This window comes from Ambystoma mexicanum, chromosome 12 (genome assembly GCF_040938575.1).
Source record: "Ambystoma mexicanum isolate Mex_15411 chromosome 12, UKY_AmexF1_1, whole genome shotgun sequence".
NCBI classification, from domain to species: domain Eukaryota; kingdom Metazoa; phylum Chordata; class Amphibia; order Caudata; family Ambystomatidae; genus Ambystoma; species Ambystoma mexicanum.
Genome location: NC_090936.1, coordinates 201,904,916 through 201,932,026, shown reverse-complemented (window position 1 = coordinate 201,932,026; position 27,111 = coordinate 201,904,916). Strand labels below are relative to the sequence as shown.

Sequence of the window (27,111 nt, the reverse complement as noted above, 5' to 3'; positions counted from 1 at the left end):
CGTCCTCCTTGAAAACATTTTGCAATCCGCATCCTGGGCAGCTCCTGAACAGCTTGGATTCGGGCGTCATGGGCCATGTCCGTTGAGGTAGGCCAAAGATCTTCTGGAATACTCCAAGAAGCGCAACTCGACGAAAACTTCACCCTTGAGGGGCGTAGAAGAACTCCGAGACAGGTCTCCGTTATCGGAAGTAGAAACGGTGGAGCTTGAGGCTCGATTAACCGAAAAAAAGCTCGAGAGCTAAAACACGAGGACTCCCAACACGTGAACGTGCGGTAAAAATCTGAGGATGGCTGCCAGGGGAGGGGCTTAGGTAGAGGGCAGTCTTTGGCTGGGGGCAGTATGACCCAGAGATCAGTGATTGGTTACTACTAAGAAAGACAGATCAGAAACAAAACTGATACTGATTTTTTCATTACCGAGGATTCCCAGCCTGACGATGGGGAATATTCATGAGCATGTGAATACATGCCAGACCCCATGCTGGAGAATAAAGAGAACGTTTGTAGTTCACTCACTCTCCTAATGGAGGTGATAGCTATCAAGAAAGCAGTCTTAAGAGTGAGATCCTGAAGGGTCGCTTTATGCATGGGCTTGAAGGGGGAGCCCATTAGCTTGGTTAAGACAATGTTCAGGTCCCATCCTGGAGCTGGGTTAGATATAGGAGGGTGAATTCTTTTTTCACTCCTTCCATGAAGGCTTTAATAACTGGAACCTTCCACCATGACACCTTATGTTGAGACGTAGTGTAGGCGGAGAGTGCAGCAAGGGGAACTTTAATAGAATTAAAGACCAACCCCGAGTCCAGCAAGTGAGTCCGGTACAGAAAAATATGTGCGGGAGAGCAGTCAACGGGGTTGGTGCTCTTTGAGTTACACCAGATGACGAACCGCTTCCACTAACTAGAGTAGCAGTAACGAGTGTTTGGTTTCCTTGCCCCTCTGAGAATGTCCATGCATCTCTGAGGGAGCTGCAAATGTCCAAATTCTATGACCTCAGGAGCCAGGCTGCCAAGTTCAGGGTCTGTGGGCATGGATGCAACATTTGGCCCCTGTCCTGTGACAACATGTTGTACGGGCAGGGTAGTTTCACTGGAGGAGACAGCAACATCTCCATCAGATGAGCAAACTAGGGTTGGCAGGCCACCAGTATCATGGAAACAGGTTCCTGGTGCATCTTGTGCACTATCTTGTTGAGAAGGGGAGTCGGGGGAGGAGGGGAGTGTAGACAAATTTCCCTGACCATGTCATCCAGAGACCGTTCCCCCTGCAGCGGTTCTGGGGGTACCTGGAGGCGTAATCTTGGCATTGGGTGTTCTCCAGAGTTGCGAACAGGTCGATCTCTGGGAAGCCCCATTCTGCAAAAACGTTGGAGACGATGTCTTCGTGTAATCGCCATTCGTACTCTGCGGGTAGAGGGAAGTCTCTGCGGAGTCCGTCTGCCAGAAGATTGAGTTCCCCTGGTACATGTTGAGATAACAGGAACATATTGTGTTTGAGAGCCCACTTCCAGATGTTTTGGGACAGCTTGGACAGTCCTGGAGAGTGTGTGCCCCCTTGCTTGTTCAGGTAGTACATGGCCATGGTGCTGTCCGTGAGGATCAGCACTGTTTTTCCTTGTAGGTGTGTCTGGAAAGCCTTCAATGCTTTGAAGACCGCCAACAATTCCAGCAGGATTATGTGTTTGGACGGAGTCCAAACTCTGTGTGCATTGTGATGGAATAGGTGAGCCCCCCATTCTGTGAGGGATGCGTAGGTGGTTAGAGTGGAGTCCACTGCAGGGGTGGCAAAGGATTTCCCCAACACGAGGTTTTCCCTCGACCACCACCGCAGCGAGAGAACCAAGGCTTGCGAGACAAACACTAGATCGTTCCATTGTCCGCTAGCCTGACCCCACTGGCTGATGAGCCACTCTTGCATAGGGCGCATGCGCAAGCGCGCGTGAGGGACCAAGTAAATACATGTCGCCATCATTCCTAGCAACCGCATGGCTTTGCGTACCGGCATCTCTACATATTGTGGGATCTGAAACAGCATGTTTTGGACCCTCTCGTTGGAGGGGGAAGACGAGGCCATCCTTTGTTCGAATTAGAGCCCCTAGGAATTGCTCGACTTGGCTGGCGTCTAAACTGGACCTTTTTGTTGATAGAGAAGCCCAGGGGAAACAAGAGGTCCACAGTCTTTTGGGTATTTGAGAAGCATGTTTCGTAAGAATCCCCTGTTATGAGCCAGTCGTCGAGGTAAGGATAGACTGGAATGGAATATCTACGCAGGTGTGCCGCTGCCACTGCCAGTACCTTTGTGAACACCCTTGGCACTGAGGCTATGCCGAAGGGTAGCACATTGAACTGATAGTGTTTGCCCTCTATCATGAACCAGAGGTATTTCCTGTGCGCTGGCAACATTGAAATACGAAAGTATGCATCTTTCATGTCCAGTGTTGTGAGCAGGGGGATTACTTCCTGCAAGGTCACTATATGGAATTTTTGAGGTTTTACAAATTTGTTCGTTACGCACAGATCTAACAGAGGGCACATGGTTAGGTCCTTTTTGGGTACAAGGAAGTACACTGAATAAATACCCTCCTTTACCTGTGATAGAGGCACAACCTCTATGGCTCCCTTTTCCAGCAGCAGTTCGACTTCCTGAAGAAGGATGGAGAGGTGTTCTGGTAATAGACTTCTTCCCCTTGGGGGTCTGAATGTTGGGGACCAACTGAATTTGATACAGTAACCGTGGGCTATTGTTGACAGTACCCAACGGTCTGTGGTAATTCCCTCCAATGCTTGCAGAAGTTATGTTAACCGTCCCCCCGACCGGAGATGCATGGGAGGGGACCCGAACTTTCGGGTCATTTGGTAGTGGTAGCCAGGGAGCCTCTAGGAGTGGGGCCCCCAACCTCTTCCCTTGCCACAACGTTGTCCTCTTTGTGCATACTGTCCACTGGTTCCCTGAGGGGAGGACCAGTTGCTGGCAGAGGTGTATTATTGTTGAGTTTGTCGTTGGCCACGAAAAAAAGGACCTGTTGCCATAACCACGCTTATTAGGAGGTCTTGTGATTTGGTCCAGGGTTTTTAATGTGTTGTGTTCCTTCTTAGCTGTTTCCAGAGTGTCATCAACCGCCTTACCAAACAAGTTTGTGTCTTCAAGGGGTTTGTTGATGAGGGACGCCCGTGTTTCTGGCTTGAAACCGGAGTTTGAGCCAAGCATGTCACTTAAGGAGTACGCCCTGGACTAGGGAACAGCCAACCGTTTCTGCAGCATCTAAGGTGTTCTTGATGATGCTTGGGTTTACCTGAGCACCTTCTGTCATGGTGGCTAATAAGCAGGTTTGCAAGGGTTCAGGGAATTCTTGTAGCCATTCGCGTAACACTCCCCATTGGGCATCTGTGTAACTCGCCAACAAACTCGCCTTGTCCGGAGGTGCTTCGCTAATAGAGAGCGGCACCCCCACCCTTTTCCACATGGTAGTTAATACCAGGGAATCTGGTATGGAATGACCCCTAATATAAAAGGGATCAGAGGGTGAGGGGCTAAAAAGCTTCTCAATTCTTGGATTGACACCTAACTAATGCAGGTGTAGATAAAGAGGGAATGAGGCGTCTCTTGATTGAGGCGAGGAGGGGTATGGCTTGGCTAGCAGGTGGCTTTTCCTTGATTATCTTTTAAACAAAGTTCACTTCTGGGGTAATATCCCCCGTATCAATTTGAAAATGTGCTGCCGCCTTGCGAAGCATTGCATTAAATGTGGGTTGATCATCCACAGGCGAAGAATCTCTGACCGGTGTGGTCTGAGGAGAGGGCAGTTCTAAAACATCAGGGTCTGTCGACGCCCCTGGAGACTGCCAGGGCTGTGGTTCACAAATGTCTGGGTCTTCCTCAAAGTCCCCTACAGGGTCTTGTAAATCCTCAGTATTTAGGAATTCTTCCTCTTCCTGAAAATGTGGATCCTCTTCAGGGAGGTCAAATGTATCTATTTCTTCCTCAAGTGGGTCAAAAAGTCTTGGGAATTTGGCTCTAGGATCTTCAGGGAGTACCTCCCTTGGCCTTTTATGTGAAATGTGTTCAGAAGTGGACACAAACCTATCTAGCCTGTCCATACCCGATTCAAATTTTTCCCTAGTCCATTGGGATGACCCCGAACGGTCTAGGGCCAGAAAGGTTTGTTCCTCCGCCTCTATGGGAAAGATCTCTACGCCTAGAGTGGAGGCTATACCCCCGTCGCCCTCTGAGAAACCTTCACGTGGGCCCGACAATGGGGACGTATCTCTGGGCCTTCCCTTCGACGTGGGGGGAGGTTCCGATGTACCCTCCGTAGATTGCGGCATCTCCCTGCCCTTCTGAGCGGGCTTAGGTGTTTCCTTCACCAGCCGTTTCTGCGAGTCTTTGGAGACTATTCTAGCCAAACTTTCCACTACTAGCTTATCCGTCGAGGGCTGGTCGTGAATAGTTTTCGGCGGAGCCGGAACCTTACCGTCGACAGACGCCCTCTTCTGAGGCGTTTCGACAGATGTTTTGGTGGTAGCGCCCTTAGTTGTAGATGGCCCAGTCACTAGGCTCACATGCGGCTGCGGGGAGGGCTGCTGACCCTTACGGTCGGCAGAGGCAGCCAGTTGATTCGGCGTCTCTATCGGTGCTGAGGCCTTCTTCGATTTACTCGACAATGGGCCGTGGGTTGTGTGTTGAGTGATTTCTTTGGTGTGCGTCAGCATCGCCGGGGTGTGCATCCCTATAAGTAGAGCTGGAGCAGAGCTTTTCGGGGCCGGGGACAGACGCGATGGAGCAGGAGCACTCCAATGAAAGTTCAACAACCTCCATTATGGAGGTAGCGTTATCACTATCCCCCTCGTCACACTCAGAGGCGGCGGCCGCGGGTGAGGAATCAGCCTTCGACATGTCGTAGGCTGCCCATCTTTTGACCCTGCGTTCCTTCAAAGTTTTTGGACGAAGGAGCTTACAGGCCGCACACCCGGCCTCGTTTTGGTCGAGGGGTAAGCAGCGTTACACTGCTTATGCTTGTCCCTCCACGGAAATTTGCCCTTACAACGTGGGCAAAATCTAAAAGGAGTCCACTCCATAGCGTAGGATATAACCAGTGAGAACGACCTGGAAGGAAAGGGGGGAGAAAAGGAAAGGCATTCTAGAAGAGACAGATATGTCCACACCAAACCCCCACTCTCCATACTGTGTAGGCCGGCGAGGCCGGGCCACGTGTTCGGCAGCGCCGAAAGGAACACCTCCGGCGAAACCAACGCCGTCGAAGATCTTGCCTCGGTGGGGAAACTGATGGCTGTCGAAAGAGGGCTGGAGGTGGTACAAGTTAATAACTGACAAATCGACCAAGGGTCGAGTAAATGGTAAATGACAAGGTCTCTTATGAGCTCCGCATTAAGGCGGCCAGTATTCTGGGCGGAAAAAAAACTATGAGGAACCTCGACGCATGAGGGATTTTGGGTACACTACACGTCACTATAGGGATAGTATTACAGACACGCCTATGTCGACGTCCCCTTTTCAACTTTTGAAAAACAGATGCAATACTCCGCAGTGACCAGTGGATGTCGGACTATGCACAGCATGTGATTCCAAGCATATTAACATATATATATATATATATATATATATATATATATATATATATATATATATATATATATATATATATATATATATATGACAATGCATTACTTACCGTAAAAGCATTTCTGATGGTTGTATCTGCTTAGATTCACATGCTGTGCATAGGTCCGACATCCAGTGGTCACTGCGGAGTATTGCATTTTGTTTTTCGTAGTCGAAAAGGGACGTCGACAAGGCGTGTCTGAAATACTATCCCTATAGTGACGTGCGTTGTACCCACAATCCCTCACGCGTCGAGGTCCCTCTGTTTGTATTTTTCTGCCCTGAGGGAGCCTTCTAGACGTGAGTGAGTACAGAAAAGAGATATAAAAGGAAGTCTATGTTCCTTCCATCCGAGCGGGGAGGAAGGGTGGGCGCATGTGAATCTAAGCAGATACAACCATCAGAAATGCTTTTACGGTAAGTAATGCATTGTCTTCTGATGTTTGTTAATCTGCTTAGAATCACATGCTGCGCATAGACTAGCGAGCAGTACCCGGAGTTGGCGGTGGGTTATGAGAAGGAACAATAGAGAAAAGATGTCTTAATACTGCCTGTCCCACCTGGTAGTCAGATCTCGAGTGTGCATCTAGACAGTAGTGTTTTGTAAAGGTGTGCACAGAACTCCAGGTAGCCGCTTTGCAGATGGACTCAAGGGGAACATTTGCAATGAATGCTATGGACGCCCCCGTGCCTCGAGTAGTGTGCTCTTGGCTTAAAGGGCAGTTCTCTCTTAGCAAGAGTATAGCAGAGAGTGATGCATTGAACAATTCATCTAGAAATAGTGGACTTTGAAACTGCATCCCCTTCTCTTCCTGCTGCCACCGAGACGAAGAACTGATTAGTCTTCCTCAGTGGTCTGGTTCTTTCCATGTAGAACATGACCGCTCTGTGCACATCTAGTGTGTGCAGAGTTTTTTCTCCCAAGTTGGAAGGATTTTGAAAGAAAGTTGGCAATTCTATAGACTGGTTTACGTGGAATTTCGAGATGAATTTCGGAGCAAACCTTGGGTGCGTGCGTAGAACCACCTTATCTCTGAACTGTAACGAAGGGGTCTAGAACAGAAAGAGCCTGTAGTTCACTTACTCTCCTGATGGAGGTGATAGCTATTAGAAAAGCAGTCTTAAGAGTGAGGTGTTTAAGAGATGCTTTGTGCATGGGTTCAAATGGTGAGCCCATGAGTCTGGTAAGTACCACGTTAAGGTCCCATCCGGGAGCTGGGTCAGCTATCGGGGGGTGTATTCTCTTTACTCCCTCCATGAAGGCCTTTATAACAGGGATCTTCCACCACGACACTGAGCTGGGAAGTGGTGTATGCAGAAAGTGCCGCTAGGTGGACTTTAATGGAATTGAACACTAGACCTGAATCCAATAAGTGGGTCAGGTATAGAACAATATGTGTGGGAGAGCAGTCAATCGGGTTGATGCTTTTTCCTTTCCACCAGATGACAAATCTCTTCCACTTGCTAGAATAGCAGTTGCGAGTGTTAGGTTTTCTGGCTTCCCTGAGGATGTCCATGCATCTCTGCAGGAGCTGTAGATGTCCGAATTCTATGATCTCAGGAGCCAAGCCGCTAAGTTCATGTTCTGGGGGCATGGATGCAGAGTCCTGCCCTTGTCTTGTGACAGCATGTTGTACGGGCAGGAGAGTTTCACTGGGAGAGATAGAGACATCTCCATCAAGTGAGCGAACCATGGCTGTCGGGCCCACATTGGGGCCACCAGTATCATGGTCACTTGTTCCTGGTGCATCTTGTGCACCACCTTGTTGAGAAGGGGAGTCGGGGGGAAAAGCGTAAACAAATTTCCCTGACCATTGCATCGACAGACCGTTCCCCTTGGATTGGTTCTGGGGGTACCTGGAGGCGTAACTTTGGCATTGTGATTTCTCCAGGGTTGCGAACAGGTCTATTTCTGGGAATCCCCATTGTGTGAAGACGTCGAAGACGATGTCTTCGTGCAGTCGCTATTCGTACTCTTCGGGCAGGGGGAAATCTCTGCTGAGTTTGTCTGCCAGCAGATTGAGTTCCCCTGGTACATGTTGTGACAGTAGGAACATGTTTTGTTTGAGAGCCCACTTCCATATATTTTGGGCCAGTTTGGACAGTCCTGGAGAGTGGGTGCCCCCCTGCTTGTTGATGTAGTACATGGCTGTGGTGCTGTCTGTAAGGACCAACACAGTCTTGCCTTGTAGGTGTTCCTGGAAGGCTTTTAGCGCCTTGAACACAGCTAGTAGCTCCAGTAGATGTATGTGTTTGGAAGCTACGTTCGGAGTCCACACTCCGTGAGCAGTCTGATGGTATAGGTGAGCCCCCCATCCTGTGAGGGATGAATCTGTGGTTAGAGTGGTTTCCGCCGCGGGTGTGGCAAAGGGTTTCCCTCTTTCCAGGTTTTCCTTTGTCCACCACCGTAGCGAGAGAACGAAGGCCTACGAGACCACCACTAGATCGTCCCATAGTCCGCTGGCCTGACACCACTGGCTGTTGAGCCACTCTTGCATAGGGCGCATGCGCAGGCTCGCGTGAGGTACCAAATAAATACACAACGCCATCATTCCTAGCAATCGCATTGCTTTGCGTACCGTCACCTCTCGACCTGCCACATATTGGGGGATCTGAAACAGCATGTTTTGGACCCTCTCGTTGGAGGGGAAGACGAGGCCGTCCTTTGTTCGAATTAGAGCCCCTAGGAATTTGCTCGACTTGGCTGGGGTCTAAGCTGGACTTCTTCTCGTTGATGGAGAAGCCCAACTGGAACAAAAGGTCTACCGTCTTTTGGGTATTGGAGAAGCATGTTTCGTAAGAAACCCCTGTTATGAGCCAGTCGTCGAGGTAAGGGTAAACTGGGATGGACAACCTGCGCAGGTGGGCCGCTGCCACTACTTTCGTGAATACCCTTGGTGCCGATGCTATGCCGAAGGGTAGCACTCTGAACTGGTAGTGTTTGCCCTCTATCATGAACCTGAGGTATTTTCTGTGCGCTGGCAACATTAAAATATGAAAGTATGCATCATTCATGTCCAGTGTTGTCATGTAATCTCCCTGTGATAGCAGTGGGATCACTTCCTGTAAGGTCACCATACAAAACTTTTGGGGTTTGACAAACTTGTTCGCTGGGCGCAGATCTAATACAGGGCGCATGGTTAGATCCTTTTTGGGTACAAGGAAGTACACTGAATAAATACCTTCCATTACCTGAGATAGAAGCACGACCTCTATGGCTCCTTTTTCCAGTAGTTGGTCCACTTCTTGGAGAAGGATGGCGAGGTGTTCTGGTGTCATGCGGCGTCCCCTCGGGGGTCTGTATGTTGGGGAACTGTTGAACTCTATACAGTAGCCGCGGGCTACGGTGGAAAGTATCCAGCGGTCCGATGTTATTCTCTCCCATGCTGGAAGAAAGGATGTTAACCGGCCCCCGACCGGCGTTGCATGGGAGGGGACGCGAATCTTCGCATCACTTGGTGGTGTTGTTGGCTTGGGAGCCTCTGGGGGTGGAACCCCGGCCTCTTCCCTTGCCACAACGTTGACCCCCTCTGATTGTACTGGCCGCTATAACTTTGGTAGTTGCTGGCAGAGTACTGTTATTGATTTTGTTGCTGGCGTTGTCCACGAAAGAAAGCGCTTATTACCAAATCCCCGCCTGTTAGGGGGTTTTGAAATTTGGTCTAAGGTCTTTATTGTATCAAATTCTTTCTTCGCGTTCTCCAGCGCGTCATCCACTGCTCTCCCAAAGAGGTTGGACTCCTCTATGGGTTTATTAATAAGGGACGCTTGTGTTTCCGCCTTAAATCCGGAATTGCAAAGCCAGAAGTGATGCTTCAGTAAAATTCCTTGTACCAAAGTGCGGCCAGCTGTCTCTGCTGCATCGAGGGTATTCTTGACGATGCTTTGATTGACCAGAGAGCCCTCGTTAACTGTAGTCAGTAAACGAGTCCTTAGGGGTTCGGGAGCTTCTTCGATGTCCTGACTGAGCTTAGCCCATTGAGCATCGGCGTAGCTTGCCAATAGGGTATTATTGGGTTTTCTGGTAGAGAATGCTGCAGAGGTGGCGATTCTCTTGGCTAGGGCATACAGCTTCTTCCCCTCTTTGTCTGGGAGTGCCTCGCTAGTAGATAGTGGGACTCCTGCCCTTTTCCTGGTGTTGGTCACAACCAGGGAGTCTGGGATTGAGTGACCCTTAATATATAATGGGTCTGATTGAGAGGGAGGGAACAGTTTCTCAATCCTTGGATTGACCCCTCTCACCAATGCCGGAGTGGAAAGAGAAGGTGTAATACGTCTCTTAACTGAGGCGAGGATGGGTATAACCTGGCTAGTGGGGGGTTTTTCTTTGATAATCCTCTCCACAAAATCGGTGTCTGGGGTGACCTCCCCAGTTTCGATCTCGAAATGTGCTGCTGCCTTCTTCAGCAGTGCATTGAAGGTGGGTTGATCATTGACAGGCAAAGGGTTCCTGACTAGTGTAGTTTCAGTAGACCTGATGACTATACTGCTACTGCCTGTGTCAGTCGACCTAGCGGTGACTGCCAGGGATTTGGGTCACACTCGCCTGTGTCTTCCTGGAATCCTTCCTCACATAGGATAGTTCCCTCGTGAAAACCTTCCTCTTCTTGTTGGTCCTCAACATAGGTGAACTCATCTTCCTCTTGGAAGAAGGTGTCTTCCTCAGTGGGATTGTAAGAGTCTATGTCCTCCTGTATGGGGTTATAAAACTTCTGGTATTTAGCCCTTGGACTCTCCAGGGGTGCCTCCCTTGGTCTCTTAGGTTCATGTCCATCCCAGAAGACAGGGCACCCATCTAGTTTGAAAGGTTCCAGACCTGTATGGACAAAGGTCCACTGAGGTCGGCCAGGACGGTCTGGGAAAGAAAAGGGGGTTTCTTCCTCCTGTAATAGTCAGGTTCTGTCCCATAATGTCGAAGAAAGAGAGCCTTCGCCTTCTGAGTATCATCCTTGATTTCTAGGGCCTTCTGTCGGCGTCGGGAACAGGCCTGATCTGTTTTCCGGCGCCTTTGGCGTATCTTTGGCCTTGTGCGTGGTTTTCAGCGTTGCACTCGCCGTACGTCTTTGGCCGTCCTTAGATGCTATGCGCACGAGGCTTTCGGCGATCATACTCTCTTCCGAGGGATCGGTCCCCGTCGTGCTATGAAAAGTCGAGCCTTTGCTCGTCGAGTCCTTGCTCGTCGAGTCCTTGCTCGTCGAGTCCTTGCGATAAACGTCGCCGGAAATTTTGGTGTTAGCGCCCTTATTTTTAGAGTGCCCAGTCGCCTGTCGCGGTGGCGGGGAGGGCTGACGACCCTTACGTTCGGCAGAAGTCGTCGGTGGGCCCGGCGTCCCCGTTGGCGCTATGGCTACCTTCGTCTTCGACGAATGTGTGCCTGGGGGCATGTGCTTTGGTGTTTTTTTGTGTGCGTCCTTGACGCCGGGGTGTTCATCCCCATAAGCTGGGCGTGAGCCGGGCTTGTCGGGGCCGGGGACGGACGAGCGTGAACACTCCTTTGAGAGTGTCTACAGCCTCCGTTACGGGGGCCGTGTAGTCACTGTCCTCGTCACACTCGGCGGCGGCGGCAGTGGGCGAGGAGTCAGGCCTAGACATGGCGTAGGCCGCCCACCTTTTGACCCTGCGGTCTTTTATAGTTTTTGGCTTTAGTAATTTACAGGCGGCACAGCCGTCCTCTTGGTGATCGAGGGGTAAGCAACGGTTGCACCGTTTGTGCTTATCCTTCCAGGTATATTTACCCTTGCAAAGCAGGCAAAACCTAAATGGCGTCCTCTCCATAGCTGAGGGTAATGAGTGTGACTACGACCTCGAAAGAGAGGGAGGGGAAAAGAGAAAGGCATTCTTAAAGAAAAGAAAGAAAGACCACAAAACCCCACTCTCCCTACTGTGTATGGCCGGCGAGGCCAGGCCACGTGTTCGGCAGCGCCGAAGGATCTCCTCCGCTCGTCCTTCCGTCGAAGATCTTGCTCGGCGGAGGAACGGCTCTGCGTCGAGGGAGGGATCTACGTTATTGATATTAATAACAAACGACCAAAGGTCGAAGAAACTATTTGGCAATGTCTCTCGAGGAGCTCCGCATAAAGGCGACCAGTAGCTGGGCGGAAAAAAACAATCCGAGGGACCTCGACGCGTGAGGGATTGTGGGTACAACGCACGTCACTATAGGGATAGTGTTACAGACACGCCTTGTCGACGTCCCCTTTTCGACTACGAAAAACAAAATGCAATACTCTGCAGTGACCACTGGATGTCGGACCTATGCACAGCATGTGATTCTAAGCAGATTAACAAACATCAGAAATATATATACACACACGATGCATCATCATTGATCGGCGTGATATGGAGGTCAACATGTGAGACGGAAAGTGGGAAACTGTTGCAAGGTTAGAGCGCTCATGTAAAGGAGCAGCCTAAGGGAAAAGCGGATGTGACAGAGGTTGGAAATCTGTCGGTGCCTGAACTATTATCACATAATGGACAGCATTTACGACAGAATATCAAACGGAATGCGCTTGGTCCAGAGTACTGATAGAATTTAAAGGTTTTGTCCAAGGTTGGGTTCACTGGCAAGGCGCCATTTGTGTGATGGGCTATCTATACCATCAAAAGTTTTTTTTTTGCTTCCGTCATTTTTTCCTGTTTTGGAGATGCACTGTCGAGTTGAGCAAAGAGATACATTGCAAGGAATACGTTTCTGTAGTGTGGTAGATGTCATGTGAGGCATGTTATTTTAGTAATATGCCATAGGCTTCAGTTGTTGTAGGAGTGTTTCAGTGGCTTCAGTGTTCAGTGGCAGTGGTTGTGCGTCTGGTGATGAGGCTATGAGTTTTATCTGACGTGGCCTTTGTTAATCGGTGACTATTATGACTATTGTGGTTGATATTAATGTGTTTGATAGATTGTGTCCCCCCACTGGGAGGGCAGTTGCATAAATGGTTGTGTAATGTTAACTATTTCATAGTAACAAAATGTTACCTTCACACCTGGAGGTTCTTGCGTTCTGTCAATTGGGCCTAGGTTGTCGCACATGTGCGGTTGATGTGTGCGAGTCAGAAGAGTCACGAGTGGTGTCTTGGTTGATACCGCATTATACCATGATCAAACTTTGTTATGATGCATTTCGTATTTTTTTCTAACATTCTTTCCACAGTTACACTTTCAGTTCAACTCTGCGGACTTAAATGATGGAGATCTTTCGTGCAATGTTGTTATTTATTACCCATGTTTAAGTTCAATTCGCTAGTCTGAATGTGGTGGTGGATTGTGTGTGACTCAGTATGGTGACTCAGTGTGCCTGTGCGGTGTATGGTGAGGTTTGGTGTTGAAACAAAAATAAAATAAAAATTGGGCCTTCATTTTGTTAGGCCTATATGTAAGATAAGTTGGTGTCAAGTGGTGTAGTAGTAGTGGTGCCAATGTGACACGTTACGGAGATTAATTCTCAGTGGGTGTTGTGTGCTCTCATTTTGGGTGAGGTTAAATATTTAGAGTAGGTGTGCCAAGTTGCAATGAGACTGGGGGGGATCCCAGTGATGTTGCACCACAATGCAGGGGGTAATGGCGATGCATACAGCGTAGAGAAGGTGTCACTATCAGCAGTATTCGTGGCCATGGAACGTTGCTAGAGTGAAGATTGAGAAAGGGACACATTGCTTTGCTGACGCAACGTCAGTAACATAAGGTTATTTACTCAAGCAGCAGCAAGTTTGGTCAAGGATGGCACTGCATGAAGAGAAGTCCCAATGGACTGAAGAGCCAGAAATATCTGCAGTGGCCAAAGTGAAAAGGTATGTCATGGGCTCAAAGGGTTGGCGCAGACGCTGTTGTTGGCAAATACAAGTCTAGAATATTTAAGAGAGGTTGTCTGAGAGAATTTGAAGGCAGCAATTCTGGAAAAACCCTGAATTCAACACAGGACGAAGAATTGCTCAACATTCAAAGAGAAAATTGAATTACAGCCCCCTCCTGATGCTGCCGATCTCCGAGAAAGAAGTGGGTTGTACTGTTGTGGTTTTGTGGATAACTCACGTTTGGTATTACTCCAAATTGAAACCAATTAAGTGAAGTATATTTTGAAGATTAGCCTCAATTGGAATGTGAATCGCTCCAGGATCATTCTCACCACCACGTTAAGGACTATTTTCCCCTTTGACGTCAACAGATCACTTAGAAAAGCCACCATAGACTTTCACATGATTTGAATAGGGTCACCTGACACACAACTGAATTCATCCACATTGGACTCTCAAAAAGTTAGCAGCTATCTTTGATGTTTTTACCTATGCCGATTTACAAACTGCATTACTGCTCTCGAATGCTGGCGATTTAATAACAGGGTTACATTTCTGCAATATCTGGTGTTCATAGAAATATTAACATTTCTGTGTTGACTGTTTTCATTTAGAACAAATATATTTAAAAGCAAAAAGGCTCTATAAGAAACTAAGGCTGTGATTAAATGTATTGGAGGCGAGAGCGTCTTCTACCTTTCCATTGGTGACGCAGGATTGAGAAAAGTGTTTAAAGCATTTTCCTCCAGCGGTCACACGCATCAAGAGGAGGTGCGTGCGCTATGCTTTGTGCAGTTGAGTTGAACTCGCCCAGTGTCAACTTTCCCTTACCAAAATATGGCTGTGCCGAACAATGCATGTGCATGCTAAAGTAAGCAATGCTCAGCAGAAAAGAGTTACAATACAACACAGGTGCAGAGAAGGTGCCTGGCCATTTATGGAGAAACCGTGACAGCGGTGACCATTCTTTTACTGTTAAACTCTTTCAAACTGTGAATGCACTAGACAATGTGATTTTTAAAAATAAAAAAGGCAACAGGAAAAAAAAAAAACATTCTTGGCGCAGGCACAACAGCGAAAACAAAAAGTCAAAAGGTTTTGCTATTGACAATGCCACTCTACCCCATGCAGTGTATTACTGCTTTAAGCCTGCATGTGTCATAAGAAGAGCATAGGGAACTCACTTACCACATCTATGTTTGTGATCTTCGCTAGAAATTCTGTTAGACCATCGCCATATAACAAGCTTCCTCCATCATCTAACTGTAGACCACATATTGCTGCTCCAACACTTCCTGTAGCTATCATTGATGGGGGGTACATGGCAAAATTAAAATCTGCAGGAACAGAAATAAGGTTTTCAGATATGCTAAGTTACCACAGTACACAGTTACCCTTAATGCCATCCCAAACTCAGACGGAATACCAATGGTTGAAAAGAAGGAAGGATAATGCCTCATCAAATATGTTAAGCTAAAACTAGGACAAAAGCAAGAACATGTGTGTTCCTATCCAGAAGAAGGCCTTGCTTTAATGGCAGATTAAACATGTACATGCTGCCACCATACTGTTGGTAGGTCAGTTGAGACAGTGACAGACTAGGTTCACCAATCAATGTGTTCACAATGATGAGAGTTTGTGTGACCAGACAATACAAAAGTGCAGCGATGTGCCAAACCGACAAAGAACACTACATAAAATCGGAAATATAGTTTGAAACTGAAGGTATTTACCTGCAACAACAGTTCTCCAGCGATGAGAACTTCCTAGATTCATATACTCCTGAATGTTCCCGGTCACAGGCTGGGAATCCTGTGTATTACAATGCAGTTTTACAATAGCCGACAAAATACAATGCAGTTTTACAATAGCCGACAAAACTGCACACACATTGTTGATCCATACACCACTTAGTTGTGTGCCTTTCACCCCTTGTCCACTGAGGTGGCTAGGCTGTAATCTCTGCCCACAGGTCATCTTGAGATAATGGTAATGCACTGACTGCTGTGGTAATTCAGACATAGGAGATGGACAAGGTGGCATGTTTTGCAACAACGTGATTTAATTAAAAGAATGAAAGCCTGGTTTATCCCTAGCTCTAAGAGGATGGATTCCCTAATCTTCAAAGAAAGACAAACCAGTGCTCGTCAGAATGTCTTATAGAAACTGACTCTGTCCAAACCTATTCTAACCGATCGTCTGTCCCTACCACCAATGAAAAAAAAAATATATGTCTACGTAAGATTTATCCCATTTTCTTGGCTTGTAGCGGCTGGTGTCTACTCCCACCCAATTGTGCCTGAGGTTCTTTATCCCTCAGGCCCCCGGCTCACTGCTACACTTCATAATGGGTTCTAGATTCGTTCTCTCTTCCTAGAGCCAGTTGCTCGAGACCCCAAAGCAAATGTTCTTGGCAGTTCAAATCTTAAATAGAATAACTGGCATGGTCAGACTGCCTTTTCTCTGATACAGCAGACTTTGCGAGTCCGTCCGGTTTCCTTTTGTCCACCTAGAATTGTCTTTTGCCCCAGCTCGGGGTCTCTGGTATCTTGGTGCTTTTGGAATCTGTCTGAAGTTCACCCCTGCTGGGTGTCAGAATTCCTTACAGGTTATTATAGGTTTTAGCTGCACGTGGGCTTCCTGGCATTTCAGGCCCGCTCAACTTGTCACATCGGTCACCCTTTCGTGGGACGCCTGGACTCTCAGCCATGCATAGGCCCGGAGAACTTTAGGCCCTTAGTGGATTCTATTTATTCCCCGTCACCCCCATTGCTCAGCCCATCGTGGGCTATCTGCCCTCTCAGTGCCACACCACCCTCCTCACGCTCCTCCGTCAGTTGTGTAACTGGTTCTCGGCAGCATTATTCTTCGGGCGAGGCAGCTTCTCCGTTCTGAACTCTGACTCAGACTTCTTTGTGGTCAGTCTCCTGCATTGATTCCTCCTGTCTGCGACCAACAGGACTTCAGCGTCGGACCTGCTGGACACTTGTGTGCCACATCTGTAGGAGCTCAGTCTCATGGTCTCTTGGGGGCTCTGAGCTCCTCAGGCTCTCTGCCTTCCTGGACTCTGCAGCTTTCCGCTGGCCTCTAGTAGTTTCATCTGCCCATCACACCATCTGCATGGCCCCGTCTCCAGGCTCACCCGGGAAAGGCAATGCCCCTTCTACTGCGCTCCAACGCAGGCCTCGGTCTCCAACCCTCAGGCTGGATCTCCCTTACTGCAGGAGTTTCGGGTCCTTAATGTCTGTCCCTGAAATGAGAGAAAAGGCTCCATTGGTTACCGCTTTTTATGCATGGATGCTACCAAAGCACAGTCAGAATCCAAAGCTTCAGCTTTTTTTGGATCAGACCAATGACCTGGGAAACACTGATTCATCAATCTCTGTTCAAAAGAGTCGTGGGGTCTCTCCTGCATCAGTTCACCCCCCATCTTCACAGCTTTTTCACTGTTGACTATGTAATGGCTTCTTGTTGCCAGAGTAAGACTCCCCTTCATCCAGTTACCTGCGTTCATGGTGATGGAAGTTCTTGTATGCAACAAGAGAACAATGTACATTGAAATCAGAACTTGAATACCCAGATTTATGAGCATAATTCTCCCTTAAATAGGGGCCAGCCCTTAACCTCTCTAAAATCCTTCTTTAGAGGACTATTTAATACCCAGAATAAATCCAATAAAGTTGAAATTGGTATTTCTAGAAGAAAAGGTAATCAGAACATTGGGGATTTTGAGTCTCACAATGCCCAAAGTACTTGGACGAGGAAGGAGGGCTCAGATGCTCTGAACTACAAGATGCAGTCTAGTGGTTCTAATGACCCACACCAGAGTGGACCTTTTGAATATAGAAGGTACCCTCGGCTGCAGGCCGTTAGAACAGCCAGGACGAGTTGTAGAAGTCGCCAGCAGCAGCTGCAGTGGAGGAAGAAGAGGCGCCGGAGCCGCCGCTATTGCTAATGCGGGTGTTGGTCCTGAGAGAGTTTCAAAACCTGAAGTCCTTGAGTGCAGAGGCTGCACAGCGGAATGCAGCATGGTAATGAGCTTTCCCCCAGGAGATCGAGGCTCTCCTAATTGTGCACTGTGCCACAGTGCACTGCAGTGCGCTGGGAGCAAGAGGCGCTCCTTTCCTGGTCCGTGCGGGCCACATGAAACACTAAGCATGCTGCTGCTGTGTGGAAGGCAGAAGCAGAATGAAGCATGGCGGCGGATCTAGTGAACACGTTTGCAGATACCAGTCAGTTTACCATTGAAAGGTAATCCCGGTATGCTCCGTGATCGATGGAATAATGAAAGCACTAATGTAAGGAACAAGTTACTTACCTGTAACTGTTCTCCAGCATGGATTCAAATGCTCATGAATATTCCCCGTCAGGCTGGGAATCCTTGTAACAGAAAAAAAAAAATCAGTTTCATTTCTGAACTGCATTTCTCCCAATAACCAATCACTAAGCTCTGGGTCATACCGCCCCTAACCAAGGATTGCCCTCTACCTAAGCCCCTCCTCTGGCAGCCATATTCAGATTTTTACTACACGTTCAAGTGTTGGGGTCCTCGTGCTTGGCTCTCAAGCTTTTACTGGGTTTTTCGCTTTTTTGGAAGAGTTTCTCTATTTTTCGGTCAAGAGCCGCAGAGGGGCAGGCGGGACGGTTGCATGTGAAATCATGCCAGACCCATGCTGGAGAACAACAATTACAGGTTAGTAACTTGTTCCTTCTCCAGCATGGGGTCTGGCATGGATTCACATGCTCCTGAATAAAGAATACATAGCAGTACAAACATACACAACCACGGGAGGTGGCAAGGCTCAACATAAGCAGCTTTCACCAGGCTCACCTTCAAGCGAACAGGTTGCACAGCACTGTTTGGCTAACTCTGCACTCCTACCTGGAATCCCCACCAACACAGTAGAATCTCGTGAAGGTGTCAGTCGACCTCCACGTAGCAGCCCTGCAGATGTCCAGCAAAGGCATACCAGACAGAAACGCTGTAGTAGCAGCGATCGCTCTGGTCAAATGGGCTCTCAGACGGCCAGGCAACGGTCGGTTTGCCAACCAGTGACAGTGGGTGATGCAGCCGGAGAGCAACCTCGAAATGGAAGCTTTGGAAAGGGCCTTGCCATGGATCACTGGGCCAAAGTTCACAAGAGTCGAGATGTCTTCCGGAAACTCTGAGCGGTCCACATAGAACTTCAGCGCTCTAGCCACATCCAGCGAGTGCAAGTCCTTTCAGCCGGCAACGAAGGCGTTGGAAAAAACACAAGTAACACAAAGGGCTTGTTTAGAAGAAAGTACGACGGCACCTTGGGAATTAAGGAGGGGTGTGTCCGCAGCACCACACTCGTCTCGTGAAAAGTCAAGTAAGGTGGCTTGCAGGACAGGGTTAGGCCCGTGTGGGCCTGAATCTCAGCCATGCGTCGTGCAGAGGTGATAGCCACGAGGAACACTGTCTTACACGACAAGAACTTCAGTGGTACTGTCTGCACAGGTTCAAACGGAGGGCCCATGAGCATAGTCCGTACCACATTGAGCTCCCATGAGCATAGTCCGTACCACATTGAGCTCCCATGCCGGGGCTGGAGCCTTCACCGGCGGGAACGAGCGGAACAGTCCTTTGATGTACTCCTTAACCATTCGGTGTGACCACAACGATGACCGTCTCGGAGATCTGGTGTAGTGGGAGATAGCCGCCAGATGAACCTTGATGTAGGCATGAGCCAGCCCCACTTTGGCCAACGACAGCAAATAAGGTAGCACCTGCGGAGCCGTGACTTATAGAGGTTCGATTGCACTTCTTCCATTTATGACCATAGCATTTTAAGAGTAGACTATGCCCTGGCCTTGGCAAGCACCCCCTTGCAGTCCGCTGGGAGGTCGTAACCCCCGAATTCTAACACTGCAGGAGCCAGGCCTTCAGGTTCAGCGATCCTGGGTCATGGGGCAGTATTGCGCCTCCTTCCCATGCGAGATGATCTGCCACCACTGAAAGCTTGACTGGACAGGACGCTGACAAGTTGAGAAGGTCCAGGTACCAGATCTGCCTCGGCCACGCTGGCACGACGAGGGTCATCCTGCACCAGGACCGAGTTGATTGATGAGTCGAAGAAGCAACAGAGGGAACATACAGGAACAGGCCATCCCAGGGGAATGAGAATGCGTCTCCAATACTCCCCGGCTGGGGAAACCTGATGGCGAACCTCCAGTACTTGGTGTTAGGCGCCATCACAAACAGATCGATTTGGGGATTGCCCCATCTGCGGAATAGGTGGTTCACTTGGTCCTGCCGAGGCTCCCATTCGTGGCAAGAACGAAGCTCCCTGCTGAGGGAGTTGGCGGCTGTGTTCTTTACTCCTGCCAGATGAAACGGAATGAGGAACATCCCCTGGGCGACAGCCCAGTACCATAGGTCCTGCGCTTCCTTGGAGCGCTGGGGATCTGGTGCTCCTTGCTTCGGATGCGAAACATTGTGGTGGTCTTGTCTGTGAAGACCTGCACCACCTTGTCCTTGAGGGACGGGAGGAATGATTTGAGGGCCCAAAACCCCGCCTGTAGCTCCAGAACATTGATGTGCAATATCTTCTTCTCCGATAGCCACAGGCCTCTGTCATGAAGACTTCCAGTGTGGGCTTCACATCCTTTCAGAGAGGCGTCCATCGTCACTGTCACCTGCTGTGGTAGGGTCTGGAAATCCACACCTCCGGACAGATGAGAACGCACGCCCCACCACCTTATCGCTCGACAGAAGCTCTCGTTGAGCGTGATCCTGTCCTGGAAGCTTCCAGACACTTGGATCCAACGTGCGTCAAGGAACTCCTGCAGAGGGCACATCCGTAGCCTGCAGAGTCAGATGGGGTAGATGCACGACAACATCATGCCGAGCAGAGACTGGATGGTCCTCACTGTGGTGATCTTCAGTGCTAAAAGCCATTTCACCTTGCCTAGGAGGGCCCGTATCCTCTCCGACAGTGACACGAGGCACAACACCGTGTTGAGACGGGACCCCAGGTAGAGCGCGTCAGGCAATGGAGTCAAGCAGGGCTTTGCATAGTTCACGGAGGACCTCAGATCTGTCAGAAGGCGATTGGTCCTCGCTGTGTGGTCGACAGACTTCCTTTGATCTGGCCTGGATGAGCCAGTCGCCCAATACGGGTAGATGTGAATCCCATTGTAGTCGTAGGAGGGCTCCCACCGAAGCCAGGCACTTTAAGACCCTGGGTGCTGAAGGACCTTGAATTGGTAATGCACCCCTTGAACGACGAAGCGCAGAAACACGCAGTGTCCCTTGTGAATGGTGATGTGTAAGTACACATCCTCCAGGTCCAGCGACGACCGAAAGCCTCCATCTTCCAGTTGTCATGTGCTGAAGAGTGACCATTCAGAATTTCTGAGACTATGTATTTGTTAAGCCGTCGCAGGTCGAGAATGGGCCTCCAGCCCCATGTCTTCTTTCGGACCAGGAAGTACCTTGAGTACACTCAGAGTCCCGGAGTCACTTTGGAACTATCGCCCCCTTTTTTTTTAGCATGGCCCGGACCTCCAACAGCAGTTGAGGGACGTGGTTTTCCTGCCGGGCCACCGGTGGTATTCGGGGACACTTCCGTTGAAATTCTAGAGTGTCCGTGGGCGATGGAGACCAGCACCCAACGGTCGGTGGAGATTGACTTCCACACGCTTACGAAGTTCACCAGCTGGCCTCCCACCAGGGTGCTCGGGTGGGGGCCCGACATCCTGGGCGGTTCATTCTTGTTTGGAGGTAGACAGGCCACCTTGTGGTCCTTGGCAATGACGGCTTCCTCCTCCGAAGGTCTTGGAGCGGCCCCTGTTGGTCTCCTGGGCCGAGGAGCAGGGGGTTGGCGGTAAGAGGAGCCTCTGCCGTAACCCTTCGAAGAACCGGGAGTCTTACCTCCCGACCAAAAGGATGGCCGTTGCTGCAGTAGCATGCCCAAGATATGTGCCGTCTCAGTGTCTGCCTTGATGGCCTGTAGAGATTACTCTACAGCCTTCCCAAAAAGATTATCTCCATCAAAGGGCATGTCCAGCACCCTCATCTAGACCTCCTGTCGAAGGTTGGTGGCCTTGAGTCAGCCACGCGACGAAGGCAAACGCTGTTGCCCATAAGGTGCAATCCTGCGTCGACGTGGTCGGATGCCACCTCGCCTTCTTGTAGAATCTCCAACGCTTCCAACCTCTTGTTGTCGGGGAGGAAGTCCAACAGAGGCGTGAGCTTGAACCACAGCTCGGTCGTAGCACAACTTCTAGGCCGCTGCAGAGACCGAGTCCGGTGATGGTTGGGCCTGCAAGCACTTGGGCGCAGAGTCCGGCACCCTGCATTTCTTCTCTAGGCGGTCCCTCTTCGCTAGGGCCGTAGAGTAGTTCTTAGTGAGAGACTGGCCTTCGTCCCAAATGTCATCCAAGAGTGGGACTAACACTGGTATAAGAAACCCTCCTACTCTGGCGCGAGCTGGAAGAGCTCTGACGATCTGGAGGTCATCGTGTGGAACAAGCCCATCTCGTCCAGCGAGGCGGATCTGGGCAGAGGCGACGGGAGGTCTCCCATCCCACTGTTGTCGTCTGAGCCAGTCGTGTCAGGATCCGTCTCATCCCTCGGGTGAGGAGATGGCGGTGAAGGGTGGCAAGGAGGCAATGGGTGCCTCTTCCTCTTCTTGGATGGGGGTTCCCCGTTGCCAGAGGGTTGGCCGGTACCAAAGCCGCGGGTGGGGCCGTCGGCGGAATCTGCATCCTCTTTATCTCGGAGACCAATGTATGCAGAGTAGAGAGAATGTCCACTAAGAGGTCTCTAGGGGACAGTTGAGCTGGAGGGCAAATGGGAGGCTGGGGCGCCGGAAGAGGGCCATGGCCCTCATCGTCCTGAGGCCCTCTGTTGCCTTACTCAACGTTATCCTCATCGTCATCATCTTCATCGTCACCCTCGTCGGCGTCCTCGTTGTAAGGTGCGATCATCATTTCTCTCTTTGCCATCGCCCTCCTGGATGGTCTGAAGGTAGGTGAGCTCCTCGTCTGAGGAGATATCTGTGCCCTGGAGGACCTCCGCCACCCCCCCCTTTCTTCGCATCCAGAGGGGACAGTCTCAGGCAGATGACCGGCATCTTCTTCTCAGGAGTCGTCTCAATGGTTTGGAATGAAGACTCCCTCCTGGCAGGGAGGGACACTCTTGCATTCGGAAGTTCGCCCTGCGAGTCCGCCTCCGTGGCTTTCGAAAGGAATGCCACCACCACCTTCATGGAAGGCAGAGTCTTCGCCGGGTGTACCTGGACCTTCATGGTCAGGACCGTCCCTTGTCCTGCTTGGGTTTTGAGGTTGTCCGGGAACCCTTGCTCTGCTTGACCTTCTCTTTAGAGGGAGGGTCCCCTTTGGCCTTCTCCGTCAGGGGCGGGCTGGCTTTGGACTTCTCCTTGGCCGTCTCCGAGGCCACTTTGAGTTTGCCCAGATGGTCAGACTTCCGCTTGGTTGAAGATCCTGAGCGTTGACTGAAGTTGCTGGAGACGTCGGACATGCCCTGGCCGCTGAGGAGCCCACAGCAACGGCGCTCCTGGTGGCAGTGGACTTGCAGTGCTTATGTTGGACCCCTGCAGGAGGGGCGCCCTCAAAGGACTTAAAAGCCTTCTCAGCTTTCCCGGAACCGGGAGATGCATGCTCCTGGGACCCACAGTGCAGAGACCTTGGCCTGCAGCCACTTTCAGCCGTCCAGGTCGATCCTTCATTTTGCAAATTGAGATTTCACGGCAAAATGTACAATCTTCCGCCTTGTGCGCCGGGTACAGGCAGTAAAGGCACTGGGAATGTTGATCGTCCATATAAATATTTTGTAGACCGCAGTCGGTGTAGACCTTGAAAAGAGGAATAATCCTTCGAGTGCCATGATCCAAGACAGGGTGTAGGCCTTGAAGAATCTTCTGGAAACCTCCACGAAGAAACTCGACGAAATCGCCCTTGAGGGGCGCTGAAGATTCTGAAAAAGGGGTCCCCGTTAATCGGAGGGTTGATCGATGGAGCACAAGGGCTCGATTGACCGAAAAATAGAGTAAAACTCTTCCAAAAAAGCGAAAAACACAGTAAAAGCTCGAGAGCCAAGCACAAGGACCCCCAACACTTGAACGTGTAGTAAAAATCTGAAGATGGCTGCCAGTGGAGGGGCTTCGGTAGAGGGCAGTCATTGGCTAGGGGCAGTATGACCTAGAGCTCAGTGATTGGTTATTGGGAGAAATACAGTTCAGAAATGGACCTGAAACAGACTTTGTTACTGAGGATTCCCAGCCTGACGATGGGGAATATTCATGAGCATGTGAATCTATGCCAGACCCCATGCTGGAGAAGGAAGACTACTGAAAGCACTTTTGAATACCGAGCTAAAACAAGGAAGTCATACTGGCATAATCAGAACTTGTTAAACGGACACGAAAGAAAATGTTACAAGCATTGCTATTTAAGCCAATATAATGGCCAAGACAAAGAGCAGGCAATACATAAGCATGCTAACTATAAACCCCATTGCCAAAATAAAGAAGGGGCAATACTTTAAACAGCATGTAAACCATATTGACTCAATGATAAGAGCAATGTTACAGAGAGATTTGTAACCATTGTTGCCAGAGTGAGGTAGAGGCAACTAGGAAACATTGCCAAAGCCAAAGAAGAGCAAGTGTGCTAAAGAAAAGTTGTCAGCGGTTATCTGATGTGAAAGTGGGAAAACTAGAGTTGCAGGAAGGATGCCCTCCTAATAGAGAGCATCAAGGAGGAGAGAAGCATAACCTGCATTGCATGTGGCAAATTCAATAGTGGAATAAACAGCACCAATGTGTCTCAGGTCTTCCCAGAAGAAGTTGTTAATAGTGATGTTCTGACGTTTGAAACCCACCACAAAGTATTTTTAGTAGTAGTAGGAGCTTTTAGTCCTGGAAGGGGAGTGTACCAGGGCAGGAACCTTTTAGTGTTAGTCCTGGCAGGTTAGTGGAACAGGAAGAAATAAATGAAGTACTGTATGGTGGTTGAGGATTGTGACTAAGAACAAGACCACTAAAGTCTTTTATACATTATTGTGGCATCATCCTGATAAAACTTTACTGTTGAAGCAAAAGCAGTATTAAAGTGCTTCTTAAAAGAAAGAAGCTGTATTAGACTCTTTTGCAATGAGAGGAGAGTGTTGTGGAATCAGATACAGAAGAATTGTGAAAGTGTTATATTTCCTAAGAACAAGAAGCTGTGTTGAACTTTTGTTATAAAGCAGAGAGACAAAGATCTGTCATTTAACCGACTTGATTGAATTCCTAGTGAAAGACCTTTGTAGCAAGGAGAACTTTGTGATCTAAACCTGGCTACAAAAATGAACTTGCTTAATTTGAACTTTTGAGTTAAAATCCAGCTTTGAATCTGGGGAAGGGAAGCAAACCAAGATTGCAAGGATATACAGTTTAGTCTATGGTGAAATTAACTTATTTCTTTTACATTTTTTGAATTGCCATGATTGCATTTATGAGTTTGATGTATGTACAAGTGTGAGGGACAGAGTCCTTCCGCTAGTTTGATTTCCTTTAGTTATTTTGATAGGTAGGGGAATCCTCGTTAGGTTAGGGATAGTTAGGCGTTTATCAAACCCCTTTGAGTTAATAAAATGGCTTCTTGTGAAAAACCTTTACCAAGCTGTACGCCTCACATTTTTGACACCTCACAAGGTACACGTGGAGACCTTGACTTCCCAGCAGAGCCCAGCACAATTTTTAGGCCAACGGGAGGACCTTTAACCGTTATTTTCGTACCATGATTAAGCAGAACCTCCTGTCTTGAATGGGAATTTGGACGTAGGCATTGCGACGGGTCCTTAACATTGGCCCAGCTAAAGGGGGTCAGGGGATTTTGGGGGCCAGGCATGACCACCCATTCACTTTGTACAGTCTACACAGAGGTGGCATACTGTGAATCCTGCAGGCCCATCTCCCGCCTCCTGTTCCCCCAAAGCATTAGAGCAGGCAATATTCCCAAAAACAGATTTACTTAGCAAATTAGTGAGTCATGGGGCCCCATGTAAGGAAGGCATGGCATCAACATTAAGACGGACACAAGTGACCACACAGTTCAAGGGTGTTTATTGAACTTCAAAAAGGGTTTGAAAAATGCCTATCTAAACCTACATCTACCGATGGGAGCAAGCTACGACCATTAAATAATAACGCAGTCCTCGTAGTGTCTTGTCAACATAAAAGGGCCTATACTAAAACTATTGCCAATCCTTACCTCTAAATACAATTAGTGTTCACAAAATGATATGTCAGGATGCTCAGGCCCTTGGCCTCCCTTCCCCACGTTTTCAGCATGGGAAAAGGCGGTAAACTCAAGCTTAGCAGAGTCTCTGGCTTCTCTAGCACGAGGATATAGTTCAATCATTGGCATCAGGGCCTTCCGTGCCAAAGTCTTTTTACCTTTCAAAGTCTTTGCATTCAGAGGGCCTGATGAGACACAAACTATAAATTCTTTTAATCTTTCAGATTATCACAAATACTCAAATTCTTAGGCGATTCGCTATTCACCTCAGATCCCTCTCCGCTGGGCTCAGATCCTTTCACCACAATGTTTGTACATTATTCATGCATCTGATTCCTCATTGGGTATTCTTTTTAGGGTCACTAAAAGTTCACCCCGGTCCTCCATTAGTCGGGCTCAGATGTCAAATCCCCCTCGGTCGGGCTCAGATTCTTTTTAATACAATGTTGATAACTTCACACAACTTGCGTTAACCAAAAGTTTTTAGCTGATCTCCCTCCGTTGGGCTTGGACCAACTTCCTATATTATTTCATCAACTAAGACTTTTCGTATGCGCACAGGGTTTTTGCTTCACCAGTTGCAAACCACTTCGATTTCACAATTCTTTATCACTCTTCACATTTGCCACCTTTCAGCTGGATACTAACAGAAGCACCCACGTGCACGTGGTGCCGGACCACTCTAAAAAAACAAACTTTAAAGCTGAGATATGATACAGTAGACAATCACTCATCCCCTGATTACTTATGTTCACGCGCTTAACACATACACTTCATACACTGTTCTCTTCAGTTTTCATTATACAATGTTGCCGCTTGCAACCTTGGCTTCAACACAGAACAGTCTGGTATCAGTCTCCCCAACTCGGTTCATGGTGATAATACCGAATAAAAAAAATCTCGAAAACAAAAATCTCGAAAAAAAAGGCCGAAAAAAAAAAAAAAACGAATTTTTTTTAATGACGCTTTTTTTTTCGAAATGGGGGGGTTCCCACCCCAACCCCCCTTTTTTCTATTTTTTTTATTTTAACCCTTTTTTTTTACTTACCTGACCCCAAAAACACAAATAAATAATTCGATATTTTTTTTTCGAGATTTTGTTTGAGATTTTTGTCATTCGGTATTATGTTTTCGGCCTTTTGACTGACCACCCCCCAACTCACCGGCTGGGCTGACTTCAGTGGCGCTCCTTTGTTGAAGGAGCCAAGGACAGTACCGATTCTCCCAGCCTTGATGACGCAGGAGAGTCCCGAGTACCTTCGACACGCAATGCCTTGTTCTCCAGGCTCGATTCCTGGTCTTACGCTTCCCATTCTCCAAGGTTCTTGAAAATAAAGGTCTTTCGTTGAAAAGGACAAGGGCACTTTTCTCCTTGCAATCCTATGTTCCACTGTATTTCACCTTGTATTAAAACTACCATCTTCGAACCT

The 27,111-nt window shown here is 48.8% G+C and overlaps 1 protein-coding gene across 2 annotated transcripts in view; it reads right to left on the bottom strand.

The window, feature by feature from the left end:
• CCND2 (cyclin D2) overlaps positions 1 to 27,111 on the bottom strand; it is a 219,277-nt gene that overhangs the window by 58,909 nt on the left and 133,257 nt on the right. For both annotated transcript variants that reach the window (XM_069628298.1, XM_069628299.1), the window contains exon 4: positions 14,600 to 14,748. In XM_069628298.1, coding sequence (XP_069484399.1) covers positions 14,600 to 14,748 — 149 coding nt within the window. The remainder of the gene's footprint in view (positions 1 to 14,599; positions 14,749 to 27,111) is intronic.